We start from the raw sequence: 17,131 nt of genomic DNA on the forward strand, positions 1-17,131 counted from the left end.
GATGATTTTATTTTTTATTTTTTTTTGTATCGACCCATTTATTATTGCCACGGCTCAGTAGTTGAATTTGGTCAATCGGATGCATTAGCGTGCTATTATATAAGATTAAATTATTAATTAGTGGCCTGATAATTAATTAAAATATCCTCTTGTAATATGCCCAAGCATATTCTTGGGTTCTTTGCAGTTCTTTAATTTGAGTTTATCAAAACTAGATCACAATTATTTGGTTTACATGAGCTTAATTTTATTAAATAAATTATCTTTTAAAATGTTAATTTTAATTTTAAATAAAAATAAAATAACACTACCCACCAAAAATAAAAAAAGTAGACAAAAGCTTCCAAAAGGGCACACAAACAAGAGTTCCAACTAAAAAACAAATTAAAACACTCATCATTTTTTATCAACTAAACTAAATCGAGGTGGTCTACCATATGCATATTTCCAATGAAAGAATTAGAGAACAAGTTAATAACAAAAAAAAATAAGAGTTTAATAATTTTGATGAAAAAATGATTTTATTTTCATTGTAAAAATCATCTGAAAAATGAAAAAGAAAACAAGATGCATTACAAAATAAATATGATATGGTTTGTCATAAGTTAATCCGAATAAAAAAAATTGTAATTGAAAAAGGGTCATGTAATTAATGCTCACCAACATTTTTTTTTTATAATTTTAAATGATTAATTTAATAAAAAAAAAATCGTTTAATCACAACACAACGATAAAAACATAATATGAAAGAATTATGTACAAATTAAATACATTAGAATAATTAATTAACTCAAATATCTTCAAAGAGAGTAATAAGATCTCCACACGAATTTACAGGTTTTTCGAATCTAATCTTAGACATCGTCATGATAATGGCATTATGAATAAATTTTAACGGCATACTTTCGTTTTTAAAAGTTCTCCGATTTCTTTCCAACCAGATAATCCAATAGAAAATTATAGGGATAAAGAACCATCTTTTAAGTCTCAGTTTTAGTCGCCCAAATCAATGTCTTCCAATAACCACTAACGGTTTTCGGCATAACCCATTGTATTCCAATCAAATTCTACAAAAGACTCTATATATTTTGCAACAACGTGACAATGTAAAAGTAGATGAGAAGTTGTTTCAACCTCTTTGTAACACATACATGACTCACAATAATCATGTTTTTTCATACATCTATCGTCGGTGAGAATTCTGCCGTGAATAACACTCCATCCTAAAAAGAAGATCTTGTTAGGCATTTTAGACACCCATAAATTTTCCCAACAAAGATCAATCGGGCTAACTTTATTGAACAAAATGTAACAATGTCTCACATAAAAGTTATTCAGATCACGTCACCGCATAGAATCTCGAAAAGATGAGCTTAACCCAATCATGAATAAAAGTCTATCATTGGACATGCTTTCTTCACTGTTCAATCTTCTTCTATATCTGATACGGTTAGTAAAACCACTAGACCGAATGTGAAACATATTTTTGACTGATGAATCTTTACAAATAGAAATAGAAGCAAGCTCAGAGAAAATTTTTGTCAAACATTTACCACCACATCAAATGTCGTTCCAAAAAATAATCGAACTTTCATCACCCATAATAAAAATTGAATGCTCCCAATAAACCTTCCAAATGGCATAAGTACTACCCCAAATGTTACATCCCACGGGTCTATACAAATTTTGGTGAATCAACCAGACTTATCCTAACCATATTTACATTTAATTAATTTAACCAAAATACTATCTTTTTCATATATTAATCTACTACACCAATTGGATAATAAGGTTTTACTAAAAGAAACAAGATCGCGAATTCTCAGTCCCCTTACTCTTTTATTAATTTAATCTTATCACAACTCACTAAATGAGAAAATGAGGAATTATACGATCCCGTAAGAATTTACACCTATCAACTCTTTTATGAAATCTGTATGATTCTCAATTTCTTACACAATTTCCTAACTTATTACCTTTTGATGATTTCAATTTGTCTATCCACATGATTTGTCAATAAATTTAAGTTATAAGTCATGAATTTATTAACTATCAATGTGCTTAACTTGGAACTTCAAATGTTTTTGTGACAATTTATTTATTCATAAGCAATTTCATTAAGGATTTTCTCTTTTTTCTTTTCTTATACAACTTGTGCCTTCATGAATTTTGTCAGCAAGTGCCAAAGTGTACTCCTGATTTATTGGCATATAATAAAATATAATAATAATAATAATAATAATTGGAGTCTCTTAGCATATATTATAAGAAAATTAATGTCAAATAGTTTGAAGTAATGAGAACTCTAGAATATATTATTGGCTTGGCACGGCAGGATTGTATGATTTATGCCAATTTGGCTTATTACCATCAATTTGCTTTCTTTCCACCAATACACTTCCACCAATACGATTGAAAAGCTGTTTATGTCACCTTCAAGCCTGCCACTTTAATAAGTCAAAACTATATTGCAAATGTAGCTGTGGTCCCCTTAAAATACATAAAATAAGTCAAAAATTTTTTTAAAAAATCAGCTCCGAGTTTGATTCTCATTCAAAACGGTTAAAAATAAAATCGAGACTATGACCGAAAAGTGGAGGGAGAGAGTTCGTGTTAACTTCTTAAATTCAAAACTAACAAAAAAAAAAAAAAAAAAAAAAAAAAAAAAAAAAAAAATCTAATAAATTCATGATTGTGTGTTCATTGTTATGTAGTTTTTAACTATTTATTGGTTAGATGAATAAATATGTTTTTAATCAATACCCTTTGTCCCTCTTTGTCTTCCAATGAGTTTGTAGCCCAACCACCGGCCAATAAAAAAAATTCAAACTAAACTGAAAGTACTGTTACTGTTGTACATCCAATCATATACTGACACGTCATTAGCTTAAACTTACAAAGTTTGTATATAAATTAACATGGTTCTTCCTTCTTTGAATTGAACCCTCATTCAGTTACAATTCAAACCATGGATTGTGATCATGACATCTATTATGGATATAGTGGTTACAATCCCATTGATAAAGATCAAGATTTTCTATCTAGTGATATTGATATTGACATTGACAGAATCCTCCATTCGGACGAAGATTCCATGCATTTGGATGATTTCAGCCGTAGGATAAGCCAAGATGTTGAATTGAAAGCGGATTTAAATACCCATTTACAAGAAATTCAAGATGAGCTAATGGAGGAGAGCAGCCTGACTGATCTCTTGCTGGCGGCAGCCGAGGCGGTTCAGGCGAAGAATCCGGCCATGGCTTTGGCTTTAGTCGAAAGGCTTAATAGCAGTGATCTCTTCATTGGTAAAAATGAGATATTTGAAAATGGTGATTCATTCAACAGGCTGGCATTCTTCTTTACTCAGGCAATCCATTCTATATCAACAACATGTATAAATCATGATTCTGGTGTTCAAAACAGAGGAATTAATCTCATAACTGCCTTCCAAATGCTTCAAGAGCTTTCCCCATATGTCAAATTTGCTCATTTCACAGCAAATCAAGCGATTCTCGAAGCCACGGAACGAATCCGTTCAATCCATGTGGTTGATTTTGATATCATGGAAGGAATCCAATGGCCTCCATTGATGGCTGATTTGGCTGCACGAAAGGGTATAGCTACTTTCCTTAGAATAACCGCGGTTTCGAGAAAAGGGCAGATTCTTCAACAGACGGGAAGAAGGTTGAAGGAGTTTGCTGATTCAATTGGTCTTGATTTCGCGTTTGATCAGATTGCGATTGAGGAAGAGGATGAATTCGAGAGAATTCGTAGTCATGGATATGAGGATCGTGATCGTGTGTTCATAGCTAATTGTATGATCAACCAGTTCTACATGCCACAAAGAAGTATGTCCGAGATCAAGACCTTTCTGAGAGGAGTTCAAAGGCTGGATCCAAAGATTATAGTCTTGGTTGAAGAAGAGTTGTTTAAAGGAGTTCAATCAATGTCATTTGTGGAGTTCTTTTGTGAGGCTCTTCATCATTACAATGCTTTATCTGATTCATTGATTGGTGGGCTTTGTGGGGGTTACAAGATAGCATTGAGGCTCATAGAGAAGGAGTTCATAAGAGTTCGGATTTCGGAAAGTTTAAGGAATTTCCAATCATATGAAGATGGGTTTTTGCCATTGAAGGGATTAAGGTCAATTCCAATGAGTTATTCCAATGTTTCTCAAGCAAGATTCTTGGTGAGCTTGTTTAGTGGAGGTTATTGGTTGCAGCATGAAAAGGGTAGTTTGTCTTTGTGTTGGAAATCAAAACCTTTGACCACAGCTACCATTTTGGTGCCAATAAAAACCAAATCTTGTCCCTAATTAACCTTTGAAGGTTTACCCTTTTTCCCCTTCATTTGAGAATGTAGGTTTTGTTGCTTTTGGAGTTTAATGTAAGTAATGATGTATTTATTTGAGTTTGTTTTAAGGTTTTTAACCGATGATCCGATGATTGTGGTTCGATGTCTTTATTAGACTTGTGAACTTTTTGTTTGTTATATTTGTGTGCTAGAAGAAAATAGTCATGGGGTGTAAACTGTAATTTAGGTTAGCAGGTATTAGAATTCGGATTATATTTCATTTGCTGAGACATGACCTTAGAATTAGATAGATATCCCTTGTTTCTTTAATTTTTTTTTCCACAAGTTATCCAAGAGAGCAAGGTGATTATCTTAAAAAAAATAAAATTTGATGGAGGTTATTTTGAGAATATATGTTTTTTTATAAAATGTATGAATATATATAATATTAAAATATATTTTTTTAAATAAATAAAATGTATTTTAGTATTCTTGATTGATGAATTGAGTAATATGACTAATGAGATGAGAGTACAAAAGAAATAAGGTTAGATTTAGGGATGTCAATGAGTCATTACTAGTTGGGTAAGGTTAGATTTAGGTATGTCAATGAGTCATTACTAGTTGGGTAAGGTTAGATTTAGGTATGTCAATGAGTCATTACTAGTTGGGTAGTGAAGTACCATACTTAAACCCGATCTTCATTTATTATCCAACTTGAATCCGACAGGTATCTCTATTTGTATCGTCATCCCCGATTCGTCGGGTACCCAATCCTCGACGCGATTAAATATATATAAATTCTAGATTTAAAAAAGAATATCTAATTTTATTAAATAATAAATAATTTTAAAAATAATAATATAAAATTAAAAAAATAAAAACATTACTTACTTAGGTGTTTTTGTTGTAATAGAATAATATAATAATTTGACTATTATTAGAATTGAATTTTTTTTTTAGAAAGAATAGATTTTAAAAAATCAAGTTCAAAGTAACCTTGAAAATGAAAAGTAAGAAGGGAAGTGCGGTTAAGACCATCTCCAACCCACAAACTCATTCTCAAACCCAAAATGCAGTAAACGTCACATCAAACAGTAATTCATCTTCAACCCAAAAACTCATTTTCAAATCCAAAAGAATATTCTTTTCTTACACTAACTTTTTAACCTTATTAATATTATCTATATATTTATCAATTTTACATATTTAACTCCAATCTTTTTTCATTATTTAATAATATTAAGATAAAACTAAGTATATATATCAATCATTCATAAACAACAAAATAATTCAATAATACAAATAAACAAACATATTAAGTATTTTCTATGTTTATTTGTATAATTTATAATTAGAAATTTATAATTTATAAAATTTAAGTTATCAAATATAACGTAAAAATATAAAATAAATTATAAAATAATTTAGATAAAATTTCAAGTATAATAAATTTAATTATTTAATTATACATTTAAAAAATATTATAATTTTCTATCTTAAAAATAAAAAATATAAGTTTAAGAATTAATTTAAATAAATAGAAATTAAAAGTTATTAAAAAAAATAAGTCTAAGGGTCATTTTTTAAAAATGACAAAAAATTGTGTAAATGAATAGGAATACTGCATATATGAGTTTTTTTTTAGAGAGTGTGAATTCCCATTATGGAATTGGGTTTGGGTCCAGTTGGAATAAAATTTGCGTTTGTGTTTGGCGTCTGGTTGGAGATACCCTAAGAAATAAAAAACAATATATATTTATTGTAACGACGTGAAATTTCACTCAAATTAAACATTAAAAGAAACATATATTTTAATATTAATTTTATAGTTGGTATCCTTATTAAGTTTTGCATACTCCATATCTCTAAACTTCTCTCCTTATTTCACCTTAACCATTGGTTATGTAGTATAAGGATATTCATTATTCTCTAACTTATATTATTGTTAGATTTAAAAATATTAATTGTTCTCTAATTTAGATTATTGTTAGATTTAAAAATATTCATTATTCTCTAACTTAGATTATTGTTAGATTTAAAAAAACACCAACAAATTTAAATGATTGGACATCAAAACTCAAACAACATTTTATAATTTGACATCTCTTGTTAAATCAAGACTTTACACATTCAAAATGGGTAATCTTAGGTAGACCCTTCAACTTTATAAGACCCTTCGACTCACATAAGTTATAGTCAATGTGATCAAAACAAAACATCTTGGTTCAATGAATCACAAATAGGGATTTATCAAAACAAAGTTTAATCAAATTTCAATAATCAATTTTATTAATATAAAAGAGAGATGATTGTGTACAAAATTTATTATGTTATATTATTATCATTTTACTAAATTTAAAAGCGAGGTGGATTATCTAAAAAAAATGTTGATAGTTTTTTTTTTGAATATATGTTTTTTTAATTAAATTTGTTTAATAAAAAAAATATGATGTATTTTAGTATTTTTGTTCAGTAAATTAAGTAAAATGATTAAGGAGAGCACAAAATAAATAATGTTAGATTTAGGGATGTTATTGAGTCCTTACCTACTTAGTGAAGTACCCATACATACTTAGTTTGTTTTTCATTTTACTATCCGACTCGAATCTGTACTTGAAGAGTATCTCTATTTGTATTCTCATCCCTGATTCGTCGGATAATCGATTCCCAACGAGTATCTCTTTACCCGACTAAATATGTATAAATTTAAGAATTAAAAAGAATATAATTTTTTTAAATTATAAATAACTTTAAAAATAATAATATCAAAATAAAAAATTACTTACTTTTAAAATTAATAGTTGAAAAATATAATAATTTTATTGTTATTAGAATTGAAAAGAAAATAAAAAATAAATTGGAAAAAAAAGTTAAAGTACGTGAAGTGGGGTTAAGAAAATAATAAATGATATATATTTATCGTAAAGAGGTGGAATATGAAAAAGTCATTTAAACATAAAAGTATATATTAATATTAGGTTTCACTACTACTCATCCCGACTTCAAACTTGAAACTTGTTTTAGGACTAGTTTAGCGAGGATGATAATGGGCCGAACATTTATCATTCCCACACGTTTTATTTCGAAAATATATAAATGCGTCAATCAAAATAATTCGAATCGAAAACTGCGGGACAAATTATATGTACTCGTAGGGTACTCGTTGGGAGTACTTGATTCCCAACGAGTATCTCTTTACCCAATTAAATACGTATAAATTTAAAATTTAAAAAGAATATAATTTTTTTAAATCATAAATAACTTTAAAAATAATAATATCAAAATAAAAAATTACTTACTTTCACTACTTTTGTTTTAATAGTTGAAAAATATAATAATTTTATTGTTATTAGAATTGAAAAGAAAAAATTAAAAGTAACGTTGGAAATGAAGAATGAGAAGACAACGTTGACAGTTGACATGAAGTGTGGTTAAGAAAATAATAAATGATATATATTTATTGTAAAGATGTGGAATATGAAAATTTATTTAAACATAAAAGTATATTAATATTAGGTTTCACTACTACTCATCCCCGATTTCAAACCCGAAACTTGTTTTAGGACTAGTTTAGCGAGGATGATAATGGGCCCAACATTTATCATTCCCACCCGTTTTATTTCGAAAATATATAAACGCGTCAATCAAAATAATTCGAATCGAAATCTGCGGGACAAATTATATGTACTCGTCGGGTACTCGATTCCCAACGAATATCTATTTATCCAATTAAATACGTATAAATTTAAAATTTAAAAAGAATATAATTTTTTTAAATCATAAATAACTTTAAAAATAATAATATCAAAATAAAAAATTACTACTTTCATACTTTTATATTAATAGTTGAAAATTATAATAATTTTATTGTTATTAGAATTGAAAAGAAAATAGAAAATAAATTGGAAAAAAGGTTAAAATAAGGTTGGAAATAAAGAATGAGAAAATAACGTTGACAGTTCATACGTGAAGGAGAAAGCGTGGTTAAATAAATGATATATATTTATTGTAAAGATGTGGAATATGAAAATTTATTTAAACATAAAAGTATATTAATATTAGGTTTCACTACTACTCATCCCCGATTTCAAACTCGAAACTTGTTTTAGGACTAGCTTAGCGAGGATGATAATGGCCCAACATTTATCATTCCCACCCGTTTTATTTCGAAAATATATAAACGCGTCAATCAAAATAATTCGAATCGAAAACTGTGGGACAAATTATATGTACTCGTTGGGTACTCGATTCCCAACGAGTATCTCTTTCCCCGATTAAATATGTATAAATTTTAAATTTAAAAAAAATTATAATTTTTTTAAATCATAAATATCTTTAAAAATAATAATATCAAAATAAAAAATTAGTTACTTTCGTACTTTTGTTTTAATAGTTGAAAAATATAATAATTTTATTGTTATTAGAATTGAAAAGAAAATAGAAAATAAATTGAAAAAAAAAGTTAAAGTAACATTGGAAATGAAGAATGAGAAGATAACGTTGACAGTTGACGACGTGAAATGTGGTTAAGAAAATAATAAATGATATATATTTATTGTAAAGATGTGGAATATGAAAATTCATTTAAACATAAAAGTATATTAATATTAGGTTTCATTACTACTCATCCCCGGTTTCAAACCCGAAACTTGTTTTATGACTAGTTTAGCGAGGATGATAATAGGCCCAACATTTATCATTCCCACCCATTTTATTTCGAAAATATATAAACGTGTCAATCAAAATAATTTGAATCGAAAATTGCGGGACAAGTTATATGTACTCATCGAGTACTTGATTCCCAACGAGTATCTTTTTACCCGATGAAATATGTATAAATTTAAGATTTAAAAAGAATATAATTTTTTTAAATCATAAATAACTTTAAAAATAATAATATCAAAATAAAAAGTACTTACTTTCATACTTTTGTTTTAATAGTTAAAAAATATAATAATTTTATTGTTAATAGAATTGAAAAGAAAATAGAGAATAAATTAGAAAAAGAAAAGTTAAAGTAACTTTGGAAATGAAGAATGGAAAGATAATGTTGACGTGAAGTGTGGTCAATAAATGATATATATTTATTGTAAAGATGCGGAATATGAAAAGTCACTTTAAACATAAAGAAAAACCTATATTAATAATAGGTTTCATCACTACTCATCCCGATTCCAAACCCGAAACTAGTTTTAGGATTCGAATCGAAAACTTCGGGACAAATTATATGTACTCATCGGGTACTCAATTCCCAAAAAGTATCTCTTTACCCGATTAAATATGTATAAATTTAAGATTTAAAAAGAATATTTTTAGAAATCATAAATAACTTTAAAATTAATAATATCAAAATAAAAAATTACTACTTTCGTACTTTTGTTTTAATAGTTGAAAAATATAATAATTTTATTGTTATTAGAATTGAAAAGAAAATAGAAAATAAATTAGAAAAAAGGTTAAAGTAACATTGGAAATGAAGAATGAGAAGGTAGCGTTGACAGTTCTCGCGTGGTTATGAAAATAATAAATGATATATATTTATGGTAAAGATGTGGAATATGAAAAAATCATTTAAACATAAAAGTATATTAATATTAGGATTCACTACTACTCATCCCCGACTTCAAACCCGAAACTTGTTTTAGGACTAGTTTAGCGAGGATGATAATGGGCCGAACATTTATCATTCCCACCCATTTTATTTCGAAAATATATAAACGCGTCAATCAAAATAATTCGAATCGAAAACTGTGGGACAAATTATATGTACTCGTTGGGTACTCGATTCCCAACGAGTATCTCTTTCGCCGATTAAATATGTATAAATTTAAAATTTAAAAAAAATTATAATTTTTTTAAATCATAAATATCTTTAAAAATAATAATATCAAAATATAAAATTACTTACTTTCGTACTTTTTTTTAATAGTTGAAAAATATAATAATTTTATTGTTATTAGAATTGAAAAGAAAATAAAAAAAGAATTGAAAAAAAAAATTAAAGTAACGTTGGAAATGAAGAATGAGAAGATAATGTTGACGTGAAGTGTGGTTAATAAATGATATATATTTATTGTAAAGATGCGGAATATGAAAAGTCACTTCAAACATAAAAAAAACCTATATTAATATTAGGTTTCATCATTACTCATCCCGACTCCAAACCCAAAACTAGTTTTAAGATTCGAATCAAAAACTACGGGACAAATTATATGTACTCATCGGGTACTCAATTACCAAAGAGTATCTCTTTACCCGATTAAATATGTATAAATTTAAGATTTAAAAAGAATATAATTTTTTTAAATCATAAATAACTTTAAAATTAATAATATCAAAATAAAAAATTACTACTTTCATACTTTTGTTTTAATAGTTGAAAAATATAATAATTTTATTGTTATTAGAATTGAAAAGAAAATATAAAATAAATTAGAAAAAGGTTAAAGTAACATTGGAAATGAAGAATGAGAAGGTAGCGTTGACAGTTCTCGCGTGGTTAAGAAAATAATAAATGATATATATTTATGGTAAAGATGTGGAATATGAAAAAATCATTTAAACATAAAAGTGTATTAATATTAGGATTCACTACTACTCATCCCCGACTTCAAACTCGGAACTTGTTTTAGGACTAGTTTAGCGAGGATGATAATGGGCCGAACATTTATCATTCCCACCCGTTTTATTTCGAAAATATATAAACGCGTCAATCAAAATAATTCGAATCGAAAATTGTGCGACAAATTATATGTACTCGTTGGGTACTCGATTCCCAACGAGTATCTCTTTCCCCGATTAAATATGTATAAATTTTAAATTTAAAAAAAAATATAATTTTTTTAAATCATAAATATCTTTAAAAATAATAATTTTTTTAAATCATAAATATCTTTAAAAATAATAATATCAAAATAAAAAATTACTTATTTTCGTACTTTTGTTTTAATAGTTGAAAAATATAATAATTTTATTGTTATTAGAATTGAAAAGAAAATAGAAAATAAATTGAAAAAAAAAAAGTTAAAGTAACATTGGAAATGAAGAATGAGAAGATAACGTTCAGCGAGATGTAGTTAATAAATGATATAATAAACAATATATATTTATTGTTTATGAAAATTCATTTAAACATAAAAGTATATTAATATTAGGTTTCACTACTACTCATCCCCGGTTTCAAACCCGAATCTTGTTTTAGGACTAGTTTAGTGAGATGATAATGGGCCTAACATTTATATTTCCATCCGTTTCATTTTGAAAATATATAAACGCGTCAATCAAAATAATTTGAATAAAAAATTGCGGGACAAATTATATGTACTCATCGGGTACTTGATTCCCAACGAGTATCTCTTTACACGATGAAATATATATAAATTTAAGATTTAAAAAGAATATGATTTTTTAAAATCATAAATAACTTTAAAAATAATAATATCAAAATAAAAAATTACTTACTTACATATTTTTGTTTTAATAGTTGAAATATATAATAATTTTATTAGTATTAGTATTGAAAAGAAAATAGAGAATAAATTAACAAAAGAAAAGTTAAAGTAACGTTGGAAACGAAGAATGAGAAGATAATGTTCACGTGAAGTGTAGTTAATAAATGATATATATTTATTGTAAAGATGCGGAATATGAAAAATCATTTTAAACATAAAAAAAACCTAAACTAATATTAGGTTTTACTACTCCTCGTTCCCGACTTCAAACCCGAAACTAGTTTTAGCCTTTTAGGACTAGTTTAGCGAGAATGATAATGGGCCGAACATTTATCATTCCCGCCCGTTTTATTTCGAAAATATCAAAACGCGTCGATTAAAATATTTCGAATCGAAAACTGCGGGACAAATTACAATTCGATAATTGGGTTAGTTTTTTAAAACAAAAACCAAATATGATTCAAAGCCCAATCAAAGGAGGGTTAAAAAGAGATAAATGAAGAACATATGGGGAATCAAATTTCATCACACTGGTCCCCAAAATCCCTAGTACACAGTCGACCGTTGTTCTTGCCGCAAGAGAGAGAGAGTGAATAGTGAAGCAAAAGAATGGTGTTTTTGCATAATGAAGCTCCTGATGCAACTCTAGAAGACGAAAACAGCGATTCCCAAGACGAAATGGAAGAATCCCAGGAGAAGGAGAAGGGTTCTAATGTATACGAAAAGCTAAGAGAATCAAGGATCAAGGAGAATCAGGAGAGAATGCAGAATCTCGGTCTTTTCGACCTCTCTCTGAAGATGAAATCTGTCAAGCCTACACGGAATAACAACTTCTCTGCTCATAAAAAATCTCCTTCTCTTCCTTTCGTGCCATCGACTGAACCCCGTCGCCGCTCTTCCAGGTGTTTTTTTTTCACTACTTACCCTCTTTCTCTCGTGTTTTCATTTAGGTTTTAGTTTAGGATCTAATGTTATTACCATTTGTATGATTTAGGTTGCAAAATTCAAGTCCTGTCAGTTATTGCGAAATAAAAGTCCCAAAGGAGAAAAATCTGAGAAATGAAATCGATTTGATGAGAAGGGAGGGTGTAAGACCAGAGATATACACTGAAGAACATGAGAAGTTGTTGGGTAACACTGAGAAAGTTTGGACCCTGTTTGTAGATGGAGTTGGACATGATGGCAAAAAAATGTATGATTCTGTCAAAGGAAAGACTTGTCATCAATGCAGGTTTGTTATCTTTTAAGGACTGCTTTTTCCTGGTTAGCTATGTCTAGAAATATGATATCAAACAAAATCTAGGGTTCATAAGTAGATGAGACCAAAGAGAGGAGAAATCTCCATTAATTATCTCTTGTTGAACTTACCCATATCAGTTATTTGAAAATAATAATGTTACCTAAAAAGGACAAAGAAGAAGATTTGAGCTTTATAGGTAGAACAAATTTGTATCCTATTCATTTTGTTTTCATCCTATGTTACTACATTATTTTTAAACAGGCAAAAGACACTCGGTCTTCGTACACATTGCATTCACTGTGAATTGGTCCAAGGGCAGTTTTGTGGAGATTGTCTGTATATGCGGTGAGTATTGATTGAACTTGTTTCAGATTAAATTTCATGCAATGGTTGGTTGAATTGAAATTTGTATTTCTAATAAAGGTATGGGGAGCATGTTCTTGAAGCAAACCAGGACCCAAACTGGAAGTGCCCTGTATGTCGAGGAATTTGCAACTGTAGTTTATGCAGGCAAGCAAAAGGCTGGGCTCCCACAGGCGCTCTTTATAGGAAGGTATGAAACTATTACAGCTACATCTTTCAATTTAACTGCACAATGACTTTTACTAATTAGTTTTGCCATTTCTAGATTTCAAACCTGGGATTCAAGTCAGTGGCCCATTATCTAGTTCAGACTTACCGAACTCAGACTGAAGTTGAAGCTCCCAAAACTGAGGACCTTGCCATTATTCCATTTGAATCCACCCCCGAAACTGAAGACAACAATGTGATCAACAGGAAGCAAGAGATGAAAGACCAAAGTCCTCTCATGATAGAATATGTTTTGAAAACTGATGGTGTTGAATTTGAAGCAGGGGAAGGAATTCTTGATGACAATAATCTTGGTGTAGTGCTTCCTGCTGCTGCTACTGCTACTGCAGGAAAAAAGGCAAAGAAGAAGAGGGCTTTAGACAACAATGGGATCAACAGGAAGCAACAGATGAAAGAGCAAAGTCCTATCATTGTAGACTACGTTCTGAAAACTGATGATGCTGAATTTGAAACAGGGGAAGGAATTCTTGATGACAATAATCTTGTTGTAGCGCTTACTGCTGCTGCTGCTGCTACTGCTAGTGCAGGGAAAAGGGCAAAGAAGAAGAGGCCTTTAGACCTGGAGTGTAGTAGTATTGGAAGCAGATTGAAACTCAGGCGTCGAGGAGCTGTTCTTGGATGTTAAATGGTTTGGATGTTGAATGTGGTTTAAGAACAAACAAAATATGTTTTGGCTTTTGGTTTTTGGTTCTTTAGCGGCAGCTGATATTTGGGTTAAGGTTTATGGAAATACACTGACAGCCTATGTTGTAACTCTTAATGCAAACATCATAGTTTATGGTGATTGCATTCTTTGTCTTTGGCTGTCATTGTCGGCATTTTAATCTCTTGTTTACATTTTCACTACTTAAAACTTTTTTGATCTTTGGTTTTTAGGTTTTTTTTTTACATTTCAAAATTATCTTTTATTAATTTTTCTAAAGAAAATTTATTTAATGTATTTTGGTATATTAGTTCCAAAAAAGTGAATTTTTTAAAATTTAAACCAAACAAGTTTTTATAAAAATAAACTCAATAAAATTCAAAATTACAACTTTCTCAAATTACCTTTAACTTAAGGCATTATTAATTAGGAAATGTTATAACTTATTTTTTTTTAAGAGTTATAACTTAATATAAACTTTTTTTTATGTATTTCAGAATTAATATGATATTAGTCACTAGAGATCAAATGTATCCTTGAAAACAATATTTAAATTGAAGAAAACGTTTTCTTAAGTTGAAGAGTAGTGTGTTAGTTTTATAAATAAATATAAACTAATTTAAACAACAGATGATGAATTCAATTACAAAAATAAACTAATAACAGATGATGAATTCAATTACAAAAATAAACTAATAACAGATGATGAATCCAATTAAAAAATCAACTAATTTCTTGATAGCATTGATTTTTTTTTTTGTCCAATTGTTGGACGAGTTCAATTCTATTCCCACAAGAATTGGTATTAAATTACAATTTAATTTTTAAGTTTGAAAACAAATTATAAATATAATTCAATTTTAATTTTATGTTTGAAAAAAATACAATAAAATTAATTTGAATATATATTATCTATCTTATTAAGATATTTGTTTAACCCAACCTATTTAAATAACTCAAATATCAAAAAATTTTGTTTAGAGGTCAATTCTCATAAAAAAATAAAATAATAATTTAACAAGTTAATTTATTTAAAAAAAATTATATATTGATTTGACATTTAATTTCCTAAATTAAAAAATATAACTTACTAATTTTATTTTATTTTTAAAAAATTAGATTGACATTTTAACTTTCTAAATAAAATAAAAAAGTCTAGCACGATGACCGTGTTATAAATAATAAAATAATAATATAGTTTTGTTTAAAAATCATAAAAAAAATAAATTAAAATTAAAGTTTCAAACTAAAAAGAGTGATTTAAAATTATTAAAACACAATATAATTTGAATTTTGTTAAAATTCTAATTTTAATTTTAATTCTTAATTTTAAATGTTGTAATAAATCAAAATGAAATTAGACCCCAATTCTAATTCATTAATTACAAAACACACCTTGAAAATGGATACATTTTAGAGAAGACACTTAGACAAGCTAAAATGAGTTCAAGAATGAACAACAAAATTTGCCAGTAGTATCTTTTATAGTTCCATACTTATACTTAGTACATTGGCCAACATTATTTCAAGATAGTTGATCTCTTAGATGAGCTCTCAAAACTACAACCTTGTACAATATGAGTTTATTTGAATAACCAAAACTCATCTTATCACTCATCTCTTGCTTATTACATTATTCAATTCATTAATTAAAATACTAAAATATCTTATATTTTAAATTATTAATTATTATTTTATCATTATATATTAATACATTTTAAGTCTTTTTATCAAAAATATTCACCTTAAAATCATTATTTTCTCAAATAACCTAGATCCAAACAAGGTCTAAGTATTTATTTTTGTTTTTCTTTTAATGTGTGTAAGCACTAAAAATCTACCCTATAATTTATAATATTAAAATAATTATTTTGTTTTATTTTTAAATAAATAAAATCAAAATAATTAACCCCTACCAAAAACTCAATTAAAACAATTAATTAGGATTAATTATTGTGTTGATTAATTAAATTACTTAAGGGTTAAGTTAGACAAAACAAATAAAATTATTCGGGAAAAATTGTTGTATCCATTTTATCTCAAAATAATTTTGAAAAAATTAAAGGGACAAAAATAAATAATTTAGAATGAATTGTTGTATCTATTTTATCTAAAACAATTATTTATTTAATCTTAAAAATATATATAAAAAATGGTAAAATATTTGTCATATTTATTTTAATATTTTGTATATTTAAAATATTAAAAATAAAGTTAAAAGGGTGAAAGAAAAATCAATTTCAAACAAACCCTTAAAGTTTTTAATAAAAATAAAATTCGTAATTGGGTGTAGCCGAAACCTTGTGAGATATGGCAACGACCGAAACTACGTCCGTTAGATGAACCTCAGATCTTCATCCAACGCCTAGGAGTAGGCCGCGTACCCCGTTGTAACCGAAGACTCACATACCAGAAAAGCAGACAATTGACTAACGCCCGTTAGCCAAGACGTTGACGGAACGCTCGGTCGTCAACAGAACGCAAATAGAACGCGTTAAAGCGCATGAATCGATGTCGTTTTATGCGCCACCGTCTTCTTTTTCGCGACGCCAAAGTGGATAAGAACATCCCGTTTTGATTTACTAAAAAAATGGAACTCCTTCCATAGTCAACCAAAACGGCTGATTCAAAATGTGAAATGATCACCCTACTTCGGTGATCATTTCCCCTTCAAATATCGGCACAATTAGTGCATATATCTTCAAGTGGGATCAAGAACAGACAAAACGCCATTAATGATTTTTGCCTGATTCGATCCACTTGAAGCTCACAACCAACCTTGGGCAGCTATAAATAGCCCCTCCGAGTCAATCAGAAGGCGAGAGATCCACTCTCCACCTTACAATCTTCGATTTTCATAAATCCGTCATTAAAGATTCAAGCAATGAGAATTTTTTGAAAACTTTGGAT

At 28.1% G+C, this 17,131-nt stretch overlaps 2 protein-coding genes across 2 annotated transcripts; both read left to right on the forward strand.

Moving 5' to 3' along the window:
• The first annotated feature begins 2,968 nt into the window (after positions 1-2,968).
• Positions 2,969-4,315, forward strand: LOC124916102 (protein NODULATION SIGNALING PATHWAY 2-like). Its single transcript, XM_047456836.1, has one exon. The coding sequence runs from the start codon at positions 2,969-2,971 to the stop codon at positions 4,313-4,315; it is 1,347 nt and encodes a 448-aa protein (XP_047312792.1).
• A 7,963-nt stretch (positions 4,316-12,278) lies between these two features.
• On the forward strand, positions 12,279-14,421 carry LOC124915166 (cell division cycle-associated protein 7-like). The gene is made up of 5 exons (XM_047455830.1): positions 12,279-12,649; positions 12,742-12,978; positions 13,249-13,332; positions 13,411-13,540; positions 13,616-14,421. The coding sequence occupies exons 1-5, from the start codon at positions 12,357-12,359 to the stop codon at positions 14,201-14,203; spliced, it is 1,332 nt and encodes a 443-aa protein (XP_047311786.1). The 5' UTR covers positions 12,279-12,356; the 3' UTR covers positions 14,204-14,421.
• The last annotated feature ends 2,710 nt before the right edge of the window (positions 14,422-17,131 follow it).

Source organism: Impatiens glandulifera, chromosome 9 (genome assembly GCF_907164915.1).
Source record: "Impatiens glandulifera chromosome 9, dImpGla2.1, whole genome shotgun sequence".
Lineage (NCBI taxonomy): Eukaryota > Viridiplantae > Streptophyta > Magnoliopsida > Ericales > Balsaminaceae > Impatiens > Impatiens glandulifera.